Genomic DNA, 18,315 nt, shown 5'->3' with positions numbered 1-18,315 from the left:
ACTTAGACTAGGGTTTCTATCCATTAATAATAGCCAGAGTGGAATCTTTGTTGACGGGGTGTCTCCGTCACGCTGTCTGTCCTATGTGGGATACAAAATGTACCGAGTGCGTCTTCTGTCAAACTATCTGCAAGTTCGATAGGAGCTGTCTCATTTTCTGGAACGCCAAAGACTGCCTATGAATCTCGGGGAATCGCCACATAGGCACCGTCCAGCAAAAGAAGAGACTTATCCAAACATAACCTACAAACTTACCTAGCCAGCTTGTCTCGAGGGCCTGAAGATCATGCTCTCGCCCAGCTCGCCACGCTAATTGGCGAAGTGTCTTGACAAGAAGGGATTCACCCATACAACCAAGAAAGTTGAGCAAAAACCAATAAAAGTCCAGACGCCAATCAGGGCTGCCACGAAGCCAGTCCACCAAAGCGTGGGCAGCGCCTGAAAGCAAAAACGCAACGAAGGCGTTAGTCGACTTGTGAGCGAACGATCGAGGGGAGAGTCTAAATATTCGTAGGCTGATGTACTCCCCAAAACTTCTATAAGGTTTCATTGGAAGCGTGTGCCAGAATCTTGACCAGAATTTCCGGAGCCCAACAGCCTGGGACAGGTTTCCAAAAAGTGGCGGCCAATCCTCTGGATCATCCAAGCCGATCCCAACAAGGAATATGGACATAAGAGCATTGGTCCCGTCGAGATACACGAATGTCGTCCAGAATGATGAGAAAGTGACGAATATCACGTTCAAACACTCACGCGCCGTGAAGTCATCCAAGGGTCGCCAGAGAGATTGTTGATATGGGGCAACCTCATCAGGCAGGATATCAATCACGATCTCGTCAAATACTGCAGGAGATATTTTTGTTTGGATAATGTAGTACGTGAGCAGCTTGGATAATTGCAAGACGAGGAAGGCCCCGCGAGACTGCTTCACCGGTTGCTTCGGCGATGTCGGGGGTGTTGAATGCGTACGTATCAAACGTGGATTCAGCCAGATTCGGTGGAAGTATCCAAAATTAACGTAGTATTCTGATCCAAGCGCCGTTGAACCTGGCATGGATGAACATGGGGATGGGATCGCCTCCAGGTGCAAGGTCGAGATAGTATGCAGGACGTATCCTGTTAATGCTTGACCCCAAACGAGTGAGACGCCAGGGGCAAAGGGCACATGGAGTACCACGGACAACGAGAGGAAGGTGGGTATCAGAATTGTTGGCAGCAGTGCCACGCGCTGTCCCTGTTTTGGTGCATGCAAAGAGACGGCAAATGCAAGACCAGACAGACCAAGGTAGAGCGCTGGCGTTAAGGCTTGGAGTGCTTGTTTCAGCTGCATGAGGAGGTTGTACCCAATATTTTCTTGTCAGCATGCTATGGAAAAAGCGGTAAAAGAGTGATCTTGCGCACTTGATATACTTTACGCAGCCCATTGTTCGGTGGCCCCCTAGCAGTACCCTAATTTCTCGGGCGACAGTAGGACCTAATGCTAATCATGCTTTGATTGGGGGCCCTACTGCAGGGAGGCTTACATGTGGAGCAGCTGGCCCCCAAATGTGGGGTACTTGCTGTTTATAAGACAGCCCCCAAAAGGGACCATAAATACGTGAAGACCCGGCTCCACATCACTGTAGTCGAATCCCTTCATGCGGAAGTCTCACAGAGGCATATTCCCTTTGTGGGTCCATCTTGATCAGCGCTTATTTTAACGGTCTAGTGCTTATTTATAGCCCCAACTGCACCGGGCTTTGTCCATTTCCCTCTTTTGTTTGGCTGGTGACAGTGTTGCACAGTGACCCAATACACGCTTTCACCAACTTCCATCACAAATGGCGTTAGGACAATATTCGATTTACAAGATAGCTCCTATGGGTATAGCGAAGAGATGAATCTAAGATAGCTTCCAAGCTATCTGGATTGATTTCACAATTGTTTGACTTATCAAATCGACCCAGCTTCTCGCATCCTCAACAGTCTATCAAAAGATAAAATATTCTCTCAAATTATCATAGCTGAATTTTCTGCCTGTTTCATATGTTTTACTCAATCTTTTTAGACGTTTCAAGTTATCAAAGAGGTTCAGAACATGCACAAGGAGATATGATGTTGAGAATTTCTGGTGGAAATACACCCAGAAGACTGTTCTCTTGTAACAACTACAGGCTGAAAGAGCGGTTCGTGTCTGGCTTAATAGATTCCCTGTGCAGCTTAACGGTAGGTATATCTAAGAAGCCACTAAAAGATGAGAAATCAGGAAACCATGGCTCTTCTATAGACTCTGGATCTAATACGCGAGCATGAGATGTTTGGACTTATGAATATAAAAAAATGGCGGTGCAGAGCTGATCTCACGCGCCAGTATCAGTTCCAATCTAGACAAGACATGATGCATATAAAGCAAATCAAATCAAATCACACTATCGTTTCTTGTACAACTAGTTCAAAATCATTGCCAATCAGGAAACAGTACTCTGTTAATCTATGCATGGGTGTTCAGAGCATCCTGGATCTGGTTGATATCGTCGTCAGTCAGACCAGTGAAGCGGATTGCGTTGTTGCTGAGAGGAACTGGGTTGCCCTCGTCGAACTTGCCAGTAATGACGGTGGCAAGGTTCATGCAAGTTGGAGGCACACCGCTGACAACAAAGGCTGAGTATAAATGTTAGCTGAAAACGGTCCCTCCTAAAATTGAGATGAAGAGGCCACTTATCTATCTTTTTTGTGCCTTGTTAAAATAGAAATTTCGAATTCAATCTGATAATAAAGTATCCAAGGTTACTGCCCGTATGGAAAATAAAAAAAAGACCCCATCTCGTGAGGTTAGCCCCATAGATCGCCAGTCTCCATCCCTGTAATACATTGCCTCTTATACAATAGTAAATTGGTATAGTATTGACCTTGGTAGTCTTATCATCCCTGGTCCCTATGCTTTGCAGAAGAATGACCCACTTTAGGTGGAAAGCTTGATCCACACTCAAATTGAGCCAAGCAAAGTGGACCAGGATCAGCAATCAAGGCTGATTTTGACTGAATGATTCAGGAACGCAATACAAAATACTACTGGTGATATCACCCCCACAATCGTACTTAGTCGGTTTTATTAATATTACCGCCCCCAAGCATTCCACGCTGATGTGAGAAACCTTGCCAGGAGTTCATCCACCTTCCTTCAACCGGTATCAAAAGCAGCTATTGCGTTGCCACGCTTCAACTAACGAGCTCCTTTTCAGGCAGTTGGAATAGCCCGACCATTCTGCACATACCAGTTCTGCACATACCAATTCGAAAAAAAGTCTCTTACTGCTAGTGTTTGGAGATCTTGACCTCATCTGTTTTTCTGGATCTTTCCTGTTTTTCGCCCATACACTCCTCCCCTTTGCCCCCTGTTCTGTCACATCTGGAATATTCGCGACAGAAAACAGACACCTATCCGGTTTGCTTGCTCTTGGCATACGTATTCAACCGCAATGGACGCACAGCTACAAGCTCCACCTGCACCAGTCTTCTTGTCTGAAGGCTACACGACCGAGCAAGAGTCTGTGATGTGGGTCAGAGTCCATGACCAGCATCTTCAGAATATCGACATCATAAACAATGATGGCGAGAGGCTCTTCTCCGTTGAAGGCCCAGGTGGCTACAGCTCGATGACACTGAGAAGGCCATTGAAGGATGCCTCGGGGCAGCCAGTGTTTGACCTGCGCCGCAAGCTAGGGTGGCATGCAGAAGACCCTGATGGCAATAAAATCGCCGAGATTGCTCATAAGAAATTCTTCACCTCGAAGCACACAGCCGTGGACGCCAAGATCTTGGGATCCGGCGCTGTTGTCGAGATGCGACCGCGTGATGCAATGGGGTTAACAAATTATTTTAACATTGGCAATTCTACAATTGCAGAGATCTCCTTCCATTTGAACAACATCAAGGAGCGTTTTGTGCGGGATCGGGATATTTCGGTCTTTCGGGTTCGGGTTGCCGAAGGGGTAGACCTCGGCTTGGTATGTTGGGGATATAATAGCTTTGGGATATGGTTAATAACCAATGGTGACAGGTCACCCTGATGGCACTCATTCGAGTGGAGATGGCGCATGTTTGGAGATAGGCCCTGGTTTAATATATGTGGAGTGGGTATGTGTTGGATGGCACCGGAAGATCAAGTTAGAATACGGAAGGTTCATTAACAAAGAGAGTGTTAAAGGCAATTTGGATCCTGTACCACATAGGAGGAATCTGATACATGTACATAGGAAGATATCAAAGAACATAAAATCAGAAAAAAATTGTTAACCAAAGATACGGCCCAATGAGCAGGGGCATGGGATAGGATCTTATAGATGCTCTTGTATGGCAAATATCTCATAGAGCGACGGCTGAATGCAAAACTAGTTTCTCTTTGTCAACTCCGCTGCACATGTTGAATTCTCACAGCTTAGCCTTGGCCCATGATAAGCCTGCACTTCCAACGGTCATCGCAGCAGCCCCCAGTTGTATGGCCCCATTGACGAGGGCTAGGCCACTGCCTCCTGCACCGGCACTCTGTCCTATAGCTATCGCACCGCCAGCTACGACGTTTCCGACATAACTGTGAGCAACTGCGGCCGCAGAACCTGTATATTGTAAAGACGAAATGTCATTCAGGGCTTAATCTCGTGTCATCGGGCATGGTTCAGCTATTGCGGGACATACCTGCTTTAATACCACCTGCTGTAAACCCTACCGTCGACAACAACGGGGCCGATACTAGGACAGGGGCAGTGACGACAAGGACACCAGCTGTGCCGGCAGCTGCGCAGGTAAGTTGAAGGGGGTTATTAGCACCCCAGCTGGCTGCCTGGTCGGGATTTAGAAATGAAATGTGAAATTAGTTCTATTTAAAATGGCCTAAACCAACCTGAGCTGTCAGAGTCACGGCCTTCTCAAAGGGAGGAGTCCCGTAAGCTATTGCACTTTTGCCGCTTTCTAACCCCGCATTGATGACTTGAGACCCTCTCGAAACGAGAGCTTCAGAACTAAGGCCGAAAGACATCGCACGAGCGGTCGATAGTTGCTAACGGGGTAAGACTGAGCTGAACAGAGCCGTCGAATGTTGCCAATAGTCTGTCGAGCAAAGGGGGTGAAGTGTAACGTGTACTACCGAACATGTATAGGACCTGGTCCATGGGATTACAAAAGCCCTGGAGGTAGCAACCAATTTTGCAGGGCATAATAAAGGACTACCTGCTTACTTGCATGTTGGTAACCCCTCAATAGCATGGGCGCTTATCACGATAACTAATTAGCTGGGTCAGAGACAACTAATTATGCTGAAAAATAGTCCGCTTTTACAATACATTCTAAGATATTCTCTAATTTCAACAGACGCAACAGGCCAAGTTGCCTTAGTACTCACGCGCCATTTGTCCCACTGTGGATTGCTTCTTCCCGGTCGCAGTGCCAAGTCCAGTTGAACCCCCATTTGGAGTTGAACTTGGATCATACAACAACTTCTATTTTTGGACTACCACGCCACAAGTACTTCTTTTGGTTGTTTTTGTTTTTTTTTTTTTTTTTTTTTTTTTTGGAGTTCTGAAACGGTATGTACCTATAATTAGTTCCATGTAGGCAATATGGGTGATTTTCTTTTTCATTTGGATTCCCATCCTCTCTTTTATATATATTCCATGCTTCGTCTCAATATATTAAACACCAAATAGACCTAATTGTCCCCATCTTTTTCAAAGGGTTTTTCTCAGGGATACTGCATAGGGTCCTCGGCCAATGGAATCTACAAGTAAAGATGACCCCTCTCTTTACAAGAAACAATATCGGTCACACTGGCCGAGTACCGGCGTTATACGTCTATGAGCCATTGCTGAAACAATGCCTATGTCAAAGGAGTATTCTAATCTACAATGAGAATAATGAAAAATCTAGAAATAATATAGTAAATGCATTCCGCTATAAAACAACCATAGATATCATGATAAAGATGCAATCCAACCCGTGGACTCAATACCCACAGATAACAAGAAGAAAATCATACAAAATCCCATGAACCATTTATAAATACAATCAGACATCAGTCTTAGCAGGGACACTCTCGTGGTGAGTAGCATGCTCACCAGCACGCTTCTCACCAGCATCAATCTCAAGCTGAGCAAGGTCACCACCCTTCACGTTATCAGCAACATCGCGAACATCAGTGTAGTTCACGGAAGGAACGAAGCCAACCGACTTCCAGGCAACAGGGACCTTGGCGTACAACTCATCAACCTGCTCAAGGGAAAGACCCTTAGTCTCGTAAATGCAAGTGTACACAAAGATACCACAGATGAAACAGAAGCCACCCCAGATGAAGAAGACCTTGGACTGAAGGTTGGCATTGCCAGGACCACTGTTGACCATGTATGGGGTGGCGTATGCAATAGCCCAGTTGAGGAGCCAGTTAGTGGCGGTGGTGATGGAGAGACACTTGGCACGGGCCTTGAGCGGGTACAGCTCACCGGTGACGACCCAAGCGACAGGACCCCAAGAGCTAGCGAAGAAGAAGATGTAAACACAGACGAAGGCGATGAGGACCTTGTTGGAGACATCGGAGTTGGTGGCTGTGCCGACGATGGCGACAATGAGCTGCGAGACACACATGCCGACAGCACCGAACATCAGGAGAGGGCGACGACCCCACTTCTCGACCATGTACAGACCGGGGAAGGTGGAGACGACGTTGATGATATTGGTGATGAGGGTGATGACGAAGGAGTTCTGGATGCCCGAGTTCTGGAAGAAGGTGGTGCCATAGTAAAAGATGAAGTTGACACCGGCGAGCTGCTGGAGTGCCTGGACGGCGCAGCCGGTAGCGAGACGCTTGCCGAGGGAGCCCTTGACGATTTCGAGGTAAGAGGCCTTTCCGAGGCGGAGCTCGAACTCGTGGTTGGCTTGAATCTCAGCGAGCTCGGCGACGAGGGCAGGGTCGTTGACGTCCATGCGGCGGAGACGGCCGAGGGCGCGGATGGCTTCCTCGTGGCGGTCCTGCTTGATGAGGAAGCGGGGGGTCTCGGGGAGGATGAGCATGCCGACGACGAGGATGATGGCCCAAGCGAACTGGACTGCGACGGGGATGCGGTAGCAGCCCGTGTCCATGCGGTCCTTGGTGGAGTTGTTGACGATGGCAGCAAGGAGGAGACCAAGGGTAATGGCCAGCTGATAAGCACCAACGATTGTACCACGGATCCACTTGGGTGCGGTCTCAGACTGGTAGAGGGGGATGGTGGCGGAGAGGAGACCGACACCGAGACCAGCGAAGAAACGACCGGCAACGAAGAGGGGGATGGAGGTGGCGGCGACCTGGAGGATGACACCGAAGACGAAGACGACGGTCTCCAGGACCATACCCATGCGACGACCGAACTTGTCGGCAATAGGGGCGGCACCGAGAGCACCGAAGAAGGTACCAGCAGAGAGGAGGGAGACGATCATGGAAGACTGGGAGGAGGTAACATCGAGAAGGCCATCCTTCTCGTTGATGTAGCCGGTAGAGAACATCTCACGCCAGAACTTCATGGCGAGGATACCACTGATGGTACCTGTGTCATATCTAAGCTATATTAGCGTCTGGTCGAGAAGACTGCAAGATAGTAGACATACCCAAAGAGAACACCACCGAAAGCAACGAACAATCCAATTATGATCGCCGGGGCAGCAGAGCCCACGGCGTCATCAGGCCTCTTCAGCGCGAAGCCCATTGTAAATATAGACGATTGATGAACGAGATGAGGTAGTCCGATCAGTCAAAGAGAAGAGAGTAGAGTAGAGTGAAAAAGGAGTAGTCAAGAGTAGATGAGTCGAGATAGAATGAGAATCCGCACAGCAGAGAGAAGTGAAGATGTATAGAAGTGAAGTGGAATGAGAAGATGAAGACCAAAAACCAGGGACGATCACGACCTATTTATCCTCCCACCACATGGTCAACCCCGGGGAAAGCCGAACAAACAAACCGAAAACGTATGCGGGGGCTCCACGATCTGTCTCATTTCCTGTTTATTTTTAATTGGATTTATTCTTGATTAGGTTAATTTGAATATATTTTATTTAGATGTTTTGAGCCCGGGGTTAGAGTTTGTCAAATCCCGGGTGGACCAATCGAGTCTAGATTTGGTATGGGGCAGCTCAGCCACAGGGCCAGCTATTGGTCACGCGGGCAGATAAACTCGGACGGAGCCGAGAATCCCTTTGGGACCGGACGCCGATGTAAGGAATTGTAGACATCCCGCCTTGGGATCAGCCACATGATGTAGAATGCTAAGACTACGCCCAGCTATTCAGTAAGGCTATAAGCAATTGGCCAAGCAAAACCACATGACTCGGGGAATGGGAGGTTGACAGCCGGAACCGGCATCTTGTACTGAGCCACATGCGATGCCGATCGGCGTCCCGCATCGGGCAACGGGCCCCCCCCCCAGGTCAATTTCCCGCCGAAAATTTCTTCCAGTTTTTTCTTGTCACCTGCTTTAGGGATCTGGATTGTAATGGCTAAATCCGGATTTGGCTATTAATACGAGGACTAAAATAAACGCAGCAGGTAAATTCAACGATTACAAACCCCAAGTAAATGTATGCAGGAGGCATGTACCTCAACGCCACAGATCAACAAAAACGTAGCATGTCCTGTACAACGAACATGGGAGAACTGTGTCCCTCATTTCCCGCTCCAGATTTTCTCCCCAGACGGTCCATGTAACCCCAGACAGGACAGGGGCCTGAGTGTGGAGGAAAGAGGGGAAGAGCCAATAACGTGTACATATCTATGACCCGCAGGCGAGTTTGTCAACCAACAGAGGAACGTTGGACCCCAGGAAAGTACGAGGGGAATGTTGGTTTTGTTCACCGGAGCCGGAATGAGGAAATGAAATTGGTTATTTCCCCTGCACCATTAATTGACTTGTCTTGATCTGGGTGAAGGTTTGGCTACTCGTGTTTTTGGGTCCACTTTACTCTATTTCCCACATGGAAAGAATTCTGTTACGAGATTTTCGGATGATGAAAAATATCTACTGTGACTGTTTCAGTTTATTGCTAACTAGTTTCTATAATACAGTATGTCTATAATCCAGTAACTATTGGATGCTGAAAAACCGTGGCACTGTAATCTGCAGTCTACACTGAGTAAACAGTTGCAAATCCTGAACGGCCCGCGTTAAGGCTTGGCAAGAGGTCGACATGCGAGTGCGGGATTTTTCCCGTGTCTGGGATTGGACGCTCAGGCCGAAGCTATGCCGAGGTTTGACCATGTCGGTGAATCGTCGGGAGGACTCCGAGAGAGTCTAATGAGCCGGGGTGTAAGACATGGCAGGTCCGGGGCCTGCGGCCGGGCCGGAAAATTTGATCGGGTCAGGGTCTGGTCACGAGGTCAACGGGCCTAGCTGTTGTCCTAGCTCTAGTGCTTTTTCTAGTTATCTTTTTTTTTTTCAAGTGCTTGTTCTAGCCCTAGTCTTGCTATGCTATTATTATAAGCAGGTTTAGATTGGAGCTAGTAGATTCTGCAGCAGGTGATCGATATGCAAGTCTATTATTGTCTATTTTCGCTGGAACGATCCGGCTACCAGCGCCAGATCAGGATGAAGTACGCTAACAACACGACCTGCGCCACAATCTTGGTAGAATGGTACAGATCATGCAAGACAAGGGAAGCAGTAGAGCGGGGCCCAGTAGCTGATGCCGGCCGCCATGAAGTCTTGTTTTTCGAGGAGAACATGTCCTCGTCGACCCGGTAGGCATCAGGTGACTTAGTTCCAGGGTAGCGAGGAGACGCTGTCATCCCGCGGCTGGCTAGGCCTCCTGCTGACAAAGTAGAGCTAGATGCACCGGAGGTCTGGGGGTTATGTTGCGGGCGGCGTTCAGAGAGAGGAAGAAGGGCGCCGGTTGGTGATGGCTCCGGCGAGGAGAATGCCCGGTAGAGGGCGCGGATGAAGAGGACGGCGACGCTGAGGCCGAGGATGGTGAGGTAGTGGATGAAGATACCCAGTTGGTCTGGGAGAAGGCAGAGGTGGTTTTGGATGGTTGGCGAGGCGTCCTTGATTGGTTTACCTGTCTGGGGGTCAATTGGGTTCCACAGACTGGTCAACACGAAGCCTGGGTGGCGAACTCCCATTGCCCAGGAGATACTTTTGACAGTGATCTCGTTTGGTGAACCGTTGAACTCCCGGTGGGAGACTTCACAGTAGTCGTGGTCATCACCAGAGTAGACTTGGACCACATTGGGTCCTGATTTAGACACCAACTCGTTGGATACGGTCTGTGTGAGGACATTCTGATACTGGTAGCCACCCGAGATCTTCAGAGAATTGGGCTCATCCTCTTCCAGTTCTTCGTCCGAAGATGGAGGGTAGCGCTCGCGTAGAGGCCCACATGGAGTGGCAGGCTTACGGTATAGAGGCACGTGCGTAAGGATGATCGTAGGGAAACCGGGGCTTGTTGGCACGGGCATGTGGTGGATTGCTGGATCGACAGCATTGACCACACGGTAGTCGAACAGATGGCCCTCGCTCTGGTTTTGCAGCATTCGCAGTTCCTCTGTTTCGGCCTTGGCCCTGTGCATGGCCATCTTGTCCAGGAAATCGTCCGCATCTTTCCAAATCGGGCGAGCAGGCCAGGCGTCATCGTTTGCGGCTGTTGGCGAGCTGCCTGTCAAGGGATCAGGTTGGTCCATCGCGCTCAGTGAGACAGTATCAACTGAAACAAAGGTATGGTTTCCAATCACATCTACTCGATTGCTGTGTCCGAAGTAGGTCTGGAACCGATCACGAACAGGCTCTTGGACACCATTTCCAAATCCGAGATCATGATTTCCAGGTAAGCTGGCAAGCAACTTGCGCCCTCGTCCATCCACCGGTGGGGGCCTGTTCTTTTCCCAAGGATCTAAGAAGATGTTCATAAAGCGGCGGTATTCTTTTTTCCAGAAATTGGTTTTGATATTCTTATATCGGGCTTCAGGGCTGGTGTAGGTACCAGTGGCCCATTCTCTGCCACCGTCGAAAAGGTCACCCAGGAACAGCACCGAGTCCGGCTCGAGGTGATCCTGAATCAAGGAGAATGATCGGCGCATATACTGGTCCGTGTATTTGACAGTCAATGTTGACAGAGGCCATGGTCGGCCAGGGTAGGTGTGGGGATCGACGAGCTGGGGGTCTGAGATGAAGGCGATGTGGTGCGGTGTTGCTTCTTGGGGCTAGCATGCAGCAGTCAGTACCATGCAGAATACAATCGATTGCGACAGCACTTACCCATTCTTCCCAACTATCCCAAAGGCATTGGTTAATGTGCTCCTCAAATACTCTCCGTTCGCCCCACCAGATAGAGTAAATCCACAATAAAATGATAGCAGTAGAGATGGAAAAGACGGACTTCACAGCTCGTACTGCGGTGATCTTAATCCCCTCACTGCCTCGATGTCTACCGATTCCACGGCTGAGAGGCCCCTCCGAAAGCCATTGTTTTGCGATTGGGGGAACAAATCCCCACACGCGACTGGATAAACTTGGCGATCTTGGTGTGTAGGTCTGGTTGAAGGAGGGAAGAGGAGAAGTGCCCGCGGAGCGTTCGTAGGGGTATGTCATGTTGGGTTAGCTTGACAGTGAGCCTAGGTGACAGGGTGGCCCCAAACACGATGGGGCTAATATTGAACTAGCGAAAGGAATGACAGGGCATGCTCTGAGCATACAAAAAGAGGATAGAGAAAAGAAAAGAAAGCAAAGAATGAATAGATAAAGAGTTAAGCAGAGGATCTCACTGCATTAGGAACAAGGGGTGACAATTCAAGCTGCAGGCCAGACGTGCAGATCACCCCGGGGGTGATCACGTGATTCTATTTATATCCACAGCAAAGTACTGTACTGCACAAATCCCTGCATACAGGCAGTCGAGATTTGTAGGTTTCACTGATAAGAAGCATGGGAATAAGGACAAGTTTACCTCATCATAAGAGAGGGCGCAAACGCCTGTGAATGAAAGGCATGTCTAATTTGGTTCTACTGGCAGTCATTTCGATGCAATTTGAGATAAAGTGTTGATTAGGAATAGGTAGAAATACATGACTGCGCTCCAGGTGCTCAACAATACAGAAGAGACTCGTACACAATCAGTATCATAGTGCATGCTGCTATGACACACCGTCATTCCAATGACCCAATTCCACAAGGAATTGGCAGTTCGAGGCTAAACCACGAAAAGATGAGAGATAGGAGACGATTACTCTGGCAGAAAAGCACAGAGGCAAATGACATAAAAGATAAATGGAATGATGTTAGGTACCAGAATAGGGAAACCGTCGGATAGAAATGTTTTGGTGGCCATGGGTATCCACGTAGGAAACAAAGGGGTGTGTGGGTAGGAAATCAAGTGGGCTTAGGGCAGCACTGTCCTCCACGTGCGCAGTTCTCATCGCACTCCAGAAGACAGGCTTGATTGTCACCTTCCCGGACGCTGGCTGCGCGGCTGGGCTGGTGCTCAACGGTTCCTCGGGAGGAAGATGCGTGGGTGTGGTTGTCCTCTGTGTCGCTCTCAGGTGCGAACTCGGGCTGAATGGTTGAAGAGTGAATGCCGTAGGCATGGAGACAGCGTCGCACCTGCCTGGCCAGACGCATGTATCGCTCCGAACCTTCGCCCTTAATCTCGGTATCAACCTGGAGGTGGATTGAGGCCACGATCTTCGTGTCGCTGAGCTGCCACACATGCAAGTGGTGGGAGCCAATAACACCGGGGAGTCTTTCGATATCCTCCTTGATGTGGTCGATGCTCATTCCAGGGGGAACAGCTTGAAGAAGGATACGGGAGGCAGCCTTGCACAGCGGGATGGCGGAGGCAAGAATGATCAGCGTGATGACCAGGGAAATGCCGGGGTCAACATAGTAGCGCCATTCGTAGTCAGTCAACCAGATGATAAGCGCAGAGACAATCACACCGATGTTGCCCAGTGCGTCTCCCATAACGTGGAGGAACACACCGCGCATGTTCAGATCATGACTGTGACCACTCTTCTTTCCATCCTTGGACTTGGGCTTCATGTGGTTGTGAGACTTGTGGACATCCTCATCGTGGTGGTGGTGATCCGAGGGCTTGATAGCGGCGCCCTCTTCGTCGGTGTAGTTGGCGGCACGGTCACGGTGACGCAGAAGACCAGAGCGCTCAGATGGGATCTCATCTTCGTCATGGCCAGTATCCGAATCCGAATTTTGCTCGTTTTGGTACTGACTGGCTGCAATAATACCTTGGCGCAATCTTTCTGGGAGCACGGGAATATCCTCGGCGCTCACGAAAACGCGTCCGGTAGAGGTGCTGAATCTCCGCGAGCTTCGGGTTGGGGTGCCGCGGCGGCGCGATTGGGGCGATGCAGGCTCAGTGACAGAGTGAGTGAGCGCGTTGGGAGTAGCAGTCTTAGGGGCGTCGATGCTCTGCGGGGCGGCCTCCTGGTGGTCGCTGTAGCCATGCTCTTCATCCTCGATATGATCATGGTCGTGATCATTGTGGTGATTTTCCTCGTCGTGGCTGTGACCATGGCCGTGGCCACCGTGCGAATGGTCGTGGAAGAGGGCCAATCCGATGATGTTAGAGGCAAGTCCGAAGCAACCAACGATGCACACGAATCTCGGGTTCTGCACCTCCTGGGGTTCCACTAAGCGCTGGATTGCTTCCAGGAAAATTGACATGCACAATGCGACTAGGAAAACACCGTTCACTAAGGCACCAAGAGTCTCGGCTCGTTGCCACTATTCAAAAATACAATTGTCAGATAGTTCGAGACTCGGTCCGGTTGTCAACTTACGCCGTAAGTGTAAGTATTGGAGGTCGTCTCCCGATTTGCGACTTTGACGGCCCATAATCCGACACAGAGTGATAACACATCATTCAGCTATTGGTGAGGTTAGAATCCGGTTGTGGAACGTGCAGTGCGGATCGCGTACCATGTGAAAGGAATCGGCAACAAGGGCGAGCGAGTGGACGGTATAACCTAAGAAGCACACCGTCAGAATAATTGGTTCGCGCTAGATCGAGATCCAGGGATAACTTACCAGTAATCAACTCCAGCAGGAAGAATGCCGTATCAATGACCAGCAGGATCATGATACGCTTCTCCTTGGAAAGCCCCATGGTGAATTGTGGGCGCGCTCAGGAGCGCAGGGCAAAGCTAGTAAACTGAAGTCAAGACTCAAAGTCCGATAGAATCAGAAAGGTTAGAAGGTCAGAGGAGGGGTTTAAAGGCAGAAAAAAGCGCAACTTTGACGCAGAGAGCTGGTGGAGCTCGAAACGGCGGAACCACTCGGACCCGGTGGCGTTACGTTGTTCCTTGCCCTGTATAAAAAGGAACTTACTCATTGTTTATTTAGTATATTATAATTAGACTCTAGTACCTTCAAGAGAGCGATAGCATAATCAATATATGCATCTATATGTATCTGCCCGTATAATCTTTGATGTATCCGGTATGCGGTTTTTGGGTGGATCCAATAGCCGCCGGTCGGCCTAGTTCGTGGGAAGTCTTTTATTTGCTCCAACTTAATTTCTTAATTTTGGGTCTTTATTCAACCGAGTCTGGCCCTTCAGATGTCGTGTTTTTTAACTCCTTCCACTTCTCACTTCATATACATCCAATGTTGTACAATGGAAATTCCGAAACCGGCCAATTTCGGCGGGACTACGCTAGTTACATATCTGTACTGTGATTGACCCTTTGATCCCGGTCAATACCCACGCGTCTCCTAGGGCCTCGTGCCTAGATATCAAGCATTTTGTATCCCGGCCTGTCCCACAAACGCCAACTGACTGATTTTTCACACATCGGCACTTTTGGCGATATGGCGCGGGTTATAGTATCCAGTCTCATATATTGTAGCCTAAGCAGTGGAGTTCCCAGGCTTCGGCTGTTTCGTAGCCTGGCTAATTTCGCACTTGAGGCGCACGCCGGTGAGTTCTAGAGAGTATCGTTCATTTGGCCCCCAAACTCCCAAACTATACACAAGCGAACCAGTTCGCTTACAGACTTGGAGGGGCACACCGGCGTTCTATGGATAGCGTATTGCATATGAAACTTTCGCCATTCATGCTCCTAGGGCTGGATTGCTTACGCTTGGAAACATGTTCATTGGATCTTTGGAAGGTGCTGCCCCGTTCAGGTCGGGATCCACGCGGCATGGTGGAGTTCTGTGGGCCAGTCTAGAGCTGACAAAGCGAGAAAACTTCTGTTCTCACGGGGAAATGGCAGCTCCTACTCCGAATCCTAGTGTGACTACAAACGGCCCCAATAAAAACTTCATACACAAGTGAAAGGTGGAGTTGCTTGCTTCCCGGTTAAACAAAATGCCCCAATCCGAAGCGATTGAGGGTTGAGCTTCGACACTGCTATCAAAATGCTCGCGTGACTGAATACCTATACCTTTCACCGTGCACCAGTCCGGAAGAAGATCTTTATTTTCATTTTTATGTGGATACGGAGTCAAATACATGCGTAGTTCGAAGCGCTCCTCGACTACCTCTAGATTCTTAGAACTATAGCTAAGCATGTCATGTTAAAATCAGTCAACAGCTCCCAGTAATAGAAGATTGTGTGGGCTATCGGGTGACATACTTCAAGGTTCGTGACTATGATATTGCGTTTTTTAGGCACCCACTTGAGAATAAGTACAAAAATGACATAAAGCTGGGTTGAAAGTCGCAATATTATCCCAGGAATTTTGACATGGTCACACCAGTATTATATTAAAGCCTTGGGTTATCACATTGAAATGGTCTCGTTAGCCAACCGAGGCCTTCCATGTTAGAATACGTCTGTTTCCAGGTATTGTCTCTACCTTTTTTAGTCCTATGAATGACCAACAGAACACTCATTTTATTGGGCACATAATGATGCTTATTGACGACCTCATGACCCAAATCTGGAAAGAGAATACAAGCCTGACTGCCAAGGTCACCACAACAGACATTTCGCTATATACAAAAACACACCAGGACGCACAAATACGTTTCTTATATATTGTACAGTTATCAGATCTAGCAAGCTTAAATTTGGGCAGAATTAGATCTTGGGCCATACCAGACAGAGCCACAAGACCCTGATTTCAAGAGGCTCAGAAGCATCGAGCCAAGCGGCTCAGCATAGCCCCAATTAGCCAGCCCCCTTCAAGCCTCAAGGCAGAATTTTGGATTACAATCCTGCGGTGAGGATTGGCCCCCAAAAAGATCCCGGCTCTACTTTTGTTGGCAAGGATATCCGCCCACCATAGCCCAATCTTCCTTGGTATTGAACCCTTGCTGGACCCATACCCCGTGTGCTTGGATACCAAACGGTGATGATTTTGGGTCCAAACCTCTGTAGGATTCATTAACTTCTATAAAGTTCTATTTTAGAAATACACTGCCCGCTGTTGATTCCCTGCATAGACTTATAATATCTTCTGCCCTCCCGTACCCCGATGCCCGCTAGCCACATTTCAAGATATCAAAACGCCCCCTCACAATGAATAACTACTTCCCTTCAACTACAAGTCATGGAACGCTACTTGGCCTGCGAATCACATGTTTTTTCTTTGCTATCGCTGCAGTCATTGTCTGTAGCATTGGGAACCCTAACTATATTGCGATTGGGTTGGTAAGAATCCCCCGCACATGGCCCCCAATATCGTATCTGACCTCAGCTCATTTAGACTGGGGGCTCCTCTCTTTGGTCATTGATTCATCTAATCCTTCTTCAACTAAGAAAGGCTCCTCATGCTGGCTTTTTGGTCGCATTGGATCTGTTCGCTGCCGTTACCAATATTGTCTTCGGAGTCCTCGTCATAGTGGGCACCGCCTGTATTACCTCCGGCTCTGCCACTATTTTATACTCCTCGGCATTAGTGATTGCGAGTTCAGCCCTACAAGTCGTGGCTGGGTGAGTTCTGCCGTGGCAATAAACACCGAAAAGTCTTTTACTGATCCTTTGCTTGAACAGAGTCGCTCATTCCATCTCCTTCGTATTTGCCTGTCGGGATGTACACGTTCGACGACGAGCACCATCGTATGACTTTGCCGGACGTGAAAAATAAACCGTATGTTCCAGCTTTTGCTATAGATTCCACGAACGGAGGGCTGCTTTATGCCACACTATACACACTTATGATACCAATGAAACCCAATAAAACAACTTTCTCTGCGCAGGTTTGTCATTTCATTGTAGATATTGTTTTCGCACATATCTAAATGTACTTTTACTTCGACTCTTAGACAATCTTCCTTCGAACTTCCATGATTCTTTTTGTCCCCAGGGTAAAATACTCCATATCCAACGAACCATCCTTCAAAGAAGCCACCAAAATATCCACAACACTCTCACCTTGAGTCACATTCCTCGAAGATGCAAGCAGGATATCCATGCCGGCCTGACTAGCCAGCAGGCCACGGCTGGCATCATCGCCAAAAGCCTCCAATGCCCCCGCTTCAAGGGCATCAGTAATAGTGACACCCTTGAAACCAAGCCTGCCCCGCAACTCATGTTGGATCCAAGCCTTGCTAAATCCAGAAGGATGTTGGGCATCAAGAGCAGGATAGATAGCCCAAGAACTCATAACCATATCAACACCAGCGGCAATCGCCTTTTTATAGGGAGCTGTATCAACAGATCGCAACACCTCCAGACTCGAGTCGATAGTGACCGGTTGTAAATCTGTATTCTCAGTCGCACCAGCAGCGCCTAGTCCAGGAAAATGTTTGGCAGATGAAATGATACCAGCAGACTGCTGGGCTTTGATAAATGCCGATCCACAAGTCCCAACAACATCCGAGTTGTTACTGAAGGAACGACCAGTGTGATCCGTAAAATCACCTGGCTTCCGATAAACGTCCAAAACAGGAGCCAGGTTGAAATTTATTTTCGCAGCTTCAAGAGTGCTAGCGGCATCTTTGCCCATCTGCGTCGCTGCCTTTCTCGGATTGGATGCTTGGCCAACTTGTTTTGCACTGCTTTCTGGGCCGCCGGGCAGTCTGCGGATCTGGCCTCCTTCTTGGTCTGTCATTACAAACAGAGGACTACCTGCATAGTGTGGGCTGTTTCTGTAGGTATTCTGTAATTGTTCGATTGTCGTGCTGAGGTTTTCGCCGACATTCTCGCCGAAAAGGATGATGCCGCCAACCTTGCCTTGAGTAACCAGATCGAAGAGGTGGGATGGTGGCTCAAGGCCTGGATATGAGAAAATAACATGGTGTCCAACTTGTACTGAGAGGTCCTCCGTAGGAGAAGTCGTTGCTTGAGGTGCAAGAGATAGCAAGAAAGGAAGGAGAATCTGTTTGGATAGCTTCATTGTGAAGAATTGTTTCGATATTGAG

The 18,315-nt window shown here is 48.8% G+C and overlaps 7 protein-coding genes across 7 annotated transcripts; 1 reads left to right on the top strand and 6 right to left on the bottom strand.

The window, feature by feature from the left end:
- Nucleotides 1–23: 23 nt before the first annotated feature.
- On the bottom strand, nt 24–1,330 carry N7508_005920 (wax synthase family protein; the record flags this gene model as incomplete). The annotated part of the gene is made up of 2 exons (XM_058463986.1): nt 24–157; nt 256–1,330. 2 exons carry the CDS (start codon nt 1,328–1,330, stop codon nt 24–26), a joined length of 1,209 nt encoding a protein of 402 aa, XP_058320464.1.
- A 2,128-nt stretch (nt 1,331–3,458) lies between these two features.
- On the top strand, nt 3,459–4,090 carry N7508_005919 (uncharacterized protein; the record flags this gene model as incomplete). The annotated part of the gene is made up of 2 exons (XM_058463985.1): nt 3,459–3,986; nt 4,040–4,090. 2 exons carry the CDS (start codon nt 3,459–3,461, stop codon nt 4,088–4,090), a joined length of 579 nt encoding a protein of 192 aa, XP_058320463.1.
- Nucleotides 4,091–4,410: 320 nt separating this feature from the next.
- On the bottom strand, nt 4,411–5,014 carry N7508_005918 (uncharacterized protein; the record flags this gene model as incomplete). The annotated part of the gene is made up of 3 exons (XM_058463984.1): nt 4,411–4,595; nt 4,675–4,819; nt 4,880–5,014. 3 exons carry the CDS (start codon nt 5,012–5,014, stop codon nt 4,411–4,413), a joined length of 465 nt encoding a protein of 154 aa, XP_058320462.1.
- Nucleotides 5,015–6,039: 1,025 nt separating this feature from the next.
- On the bottom strand, nt 6,040–7,709 carry N7508_005917 (sugar porter family MFS transporter; the record flags this gene model as incomplete). The annotated part of the gene is made up of 2 exons (XM_058463983.1): nt 6,040–7,561; nt 7,612–7,709. The coding sequence occupies 2 exons, from the start codon at nt 7,707–7,709 to the stop codon at nt 6,040–6,042; spliced, it is 1,620 nt and encodes a 539-aa protein (XP_058320461.1).
- Nucleotides 7,710–9,562: 1,853 nt separating this feature from the next.
- Nucleotides 9,563–11,579, bottom strand: N7508_005916 (putative manganese ion homeostasis (Fr); the record flags this gene model as incomplete). The annotated part of the gene is made up of 2 exons (XM_058463982.1): nt 9,563–11,191; nt 11,247–11,579. The coding sequence occupies 2 exons, from the start codon at nt 11,577–11,579 to the stop codon at nt 9,563–9,565; spliced, it is 1,962 nt and encodes a 653-aa protein (XP_058320460.1).
- A 777-nt stretch (nt 11,580–12,356) lies between these two features.
- On the bottom strand, nt 12,357–14,109 carry N7508_005915 (cation diffusion facilitator family transporter; the record flags this gene model as incomplete). Its single annotated transcript, XM_058463981.1, has 4 exons — nt 12,357–13,727; nt 13,784–13,870; nt 13,923–13,969; nt 14,031–14,109. The coding sequence occupies 4 exons, from the start codon at nt 14,107–14,109 to the stop codon at nt 12,357–12,359; spliced, it is 1,584 nt and encodes a 527-aa protein (XP_058320459.1).
- Nucleotides 14,110–17,213: 3,104 nt separating this feature from the next.
- On the bottom strand, nt 17,214–18,290 carry N7508_005914 (putative glycosyl hydrolase; the record flags this gene model as incomplete). The annotated part of the gene is made up of 1 exon (XM_058463980.1): nt 17,214–18,290. One exon carries the CDS (start codon nt 18,288–18,290, stop codon nt 17,214–17,216), a length of 1,077 nt encoding a protein of 358 aa, XP_058320458.1.
- Nucleotides 18,291–18,315: the final 25 nt, after the last annotated feature.

The sequence above is a fragment of the Penicillium antarcticum genome (genome assembly GCF_028974205.1).
Source record: "Penicillium antarcticum strain IBT 31339 chromosome Unknown utg000005l_segment0_segment0, whole genome shotgun sequence".
NCBI classification, from domain to species: Eukaryota; Fungi; Ascomycota; class Eurotiomycetes; order Eurotiales; family Aspergillaceae; genus Penicillium; species Penicillium antarcticum.
The sequence above is the reverse complement of the archived record's forward strand: the minus strand, read 5'-3'. Positions and strand labels throughout refer to the sequence as shown.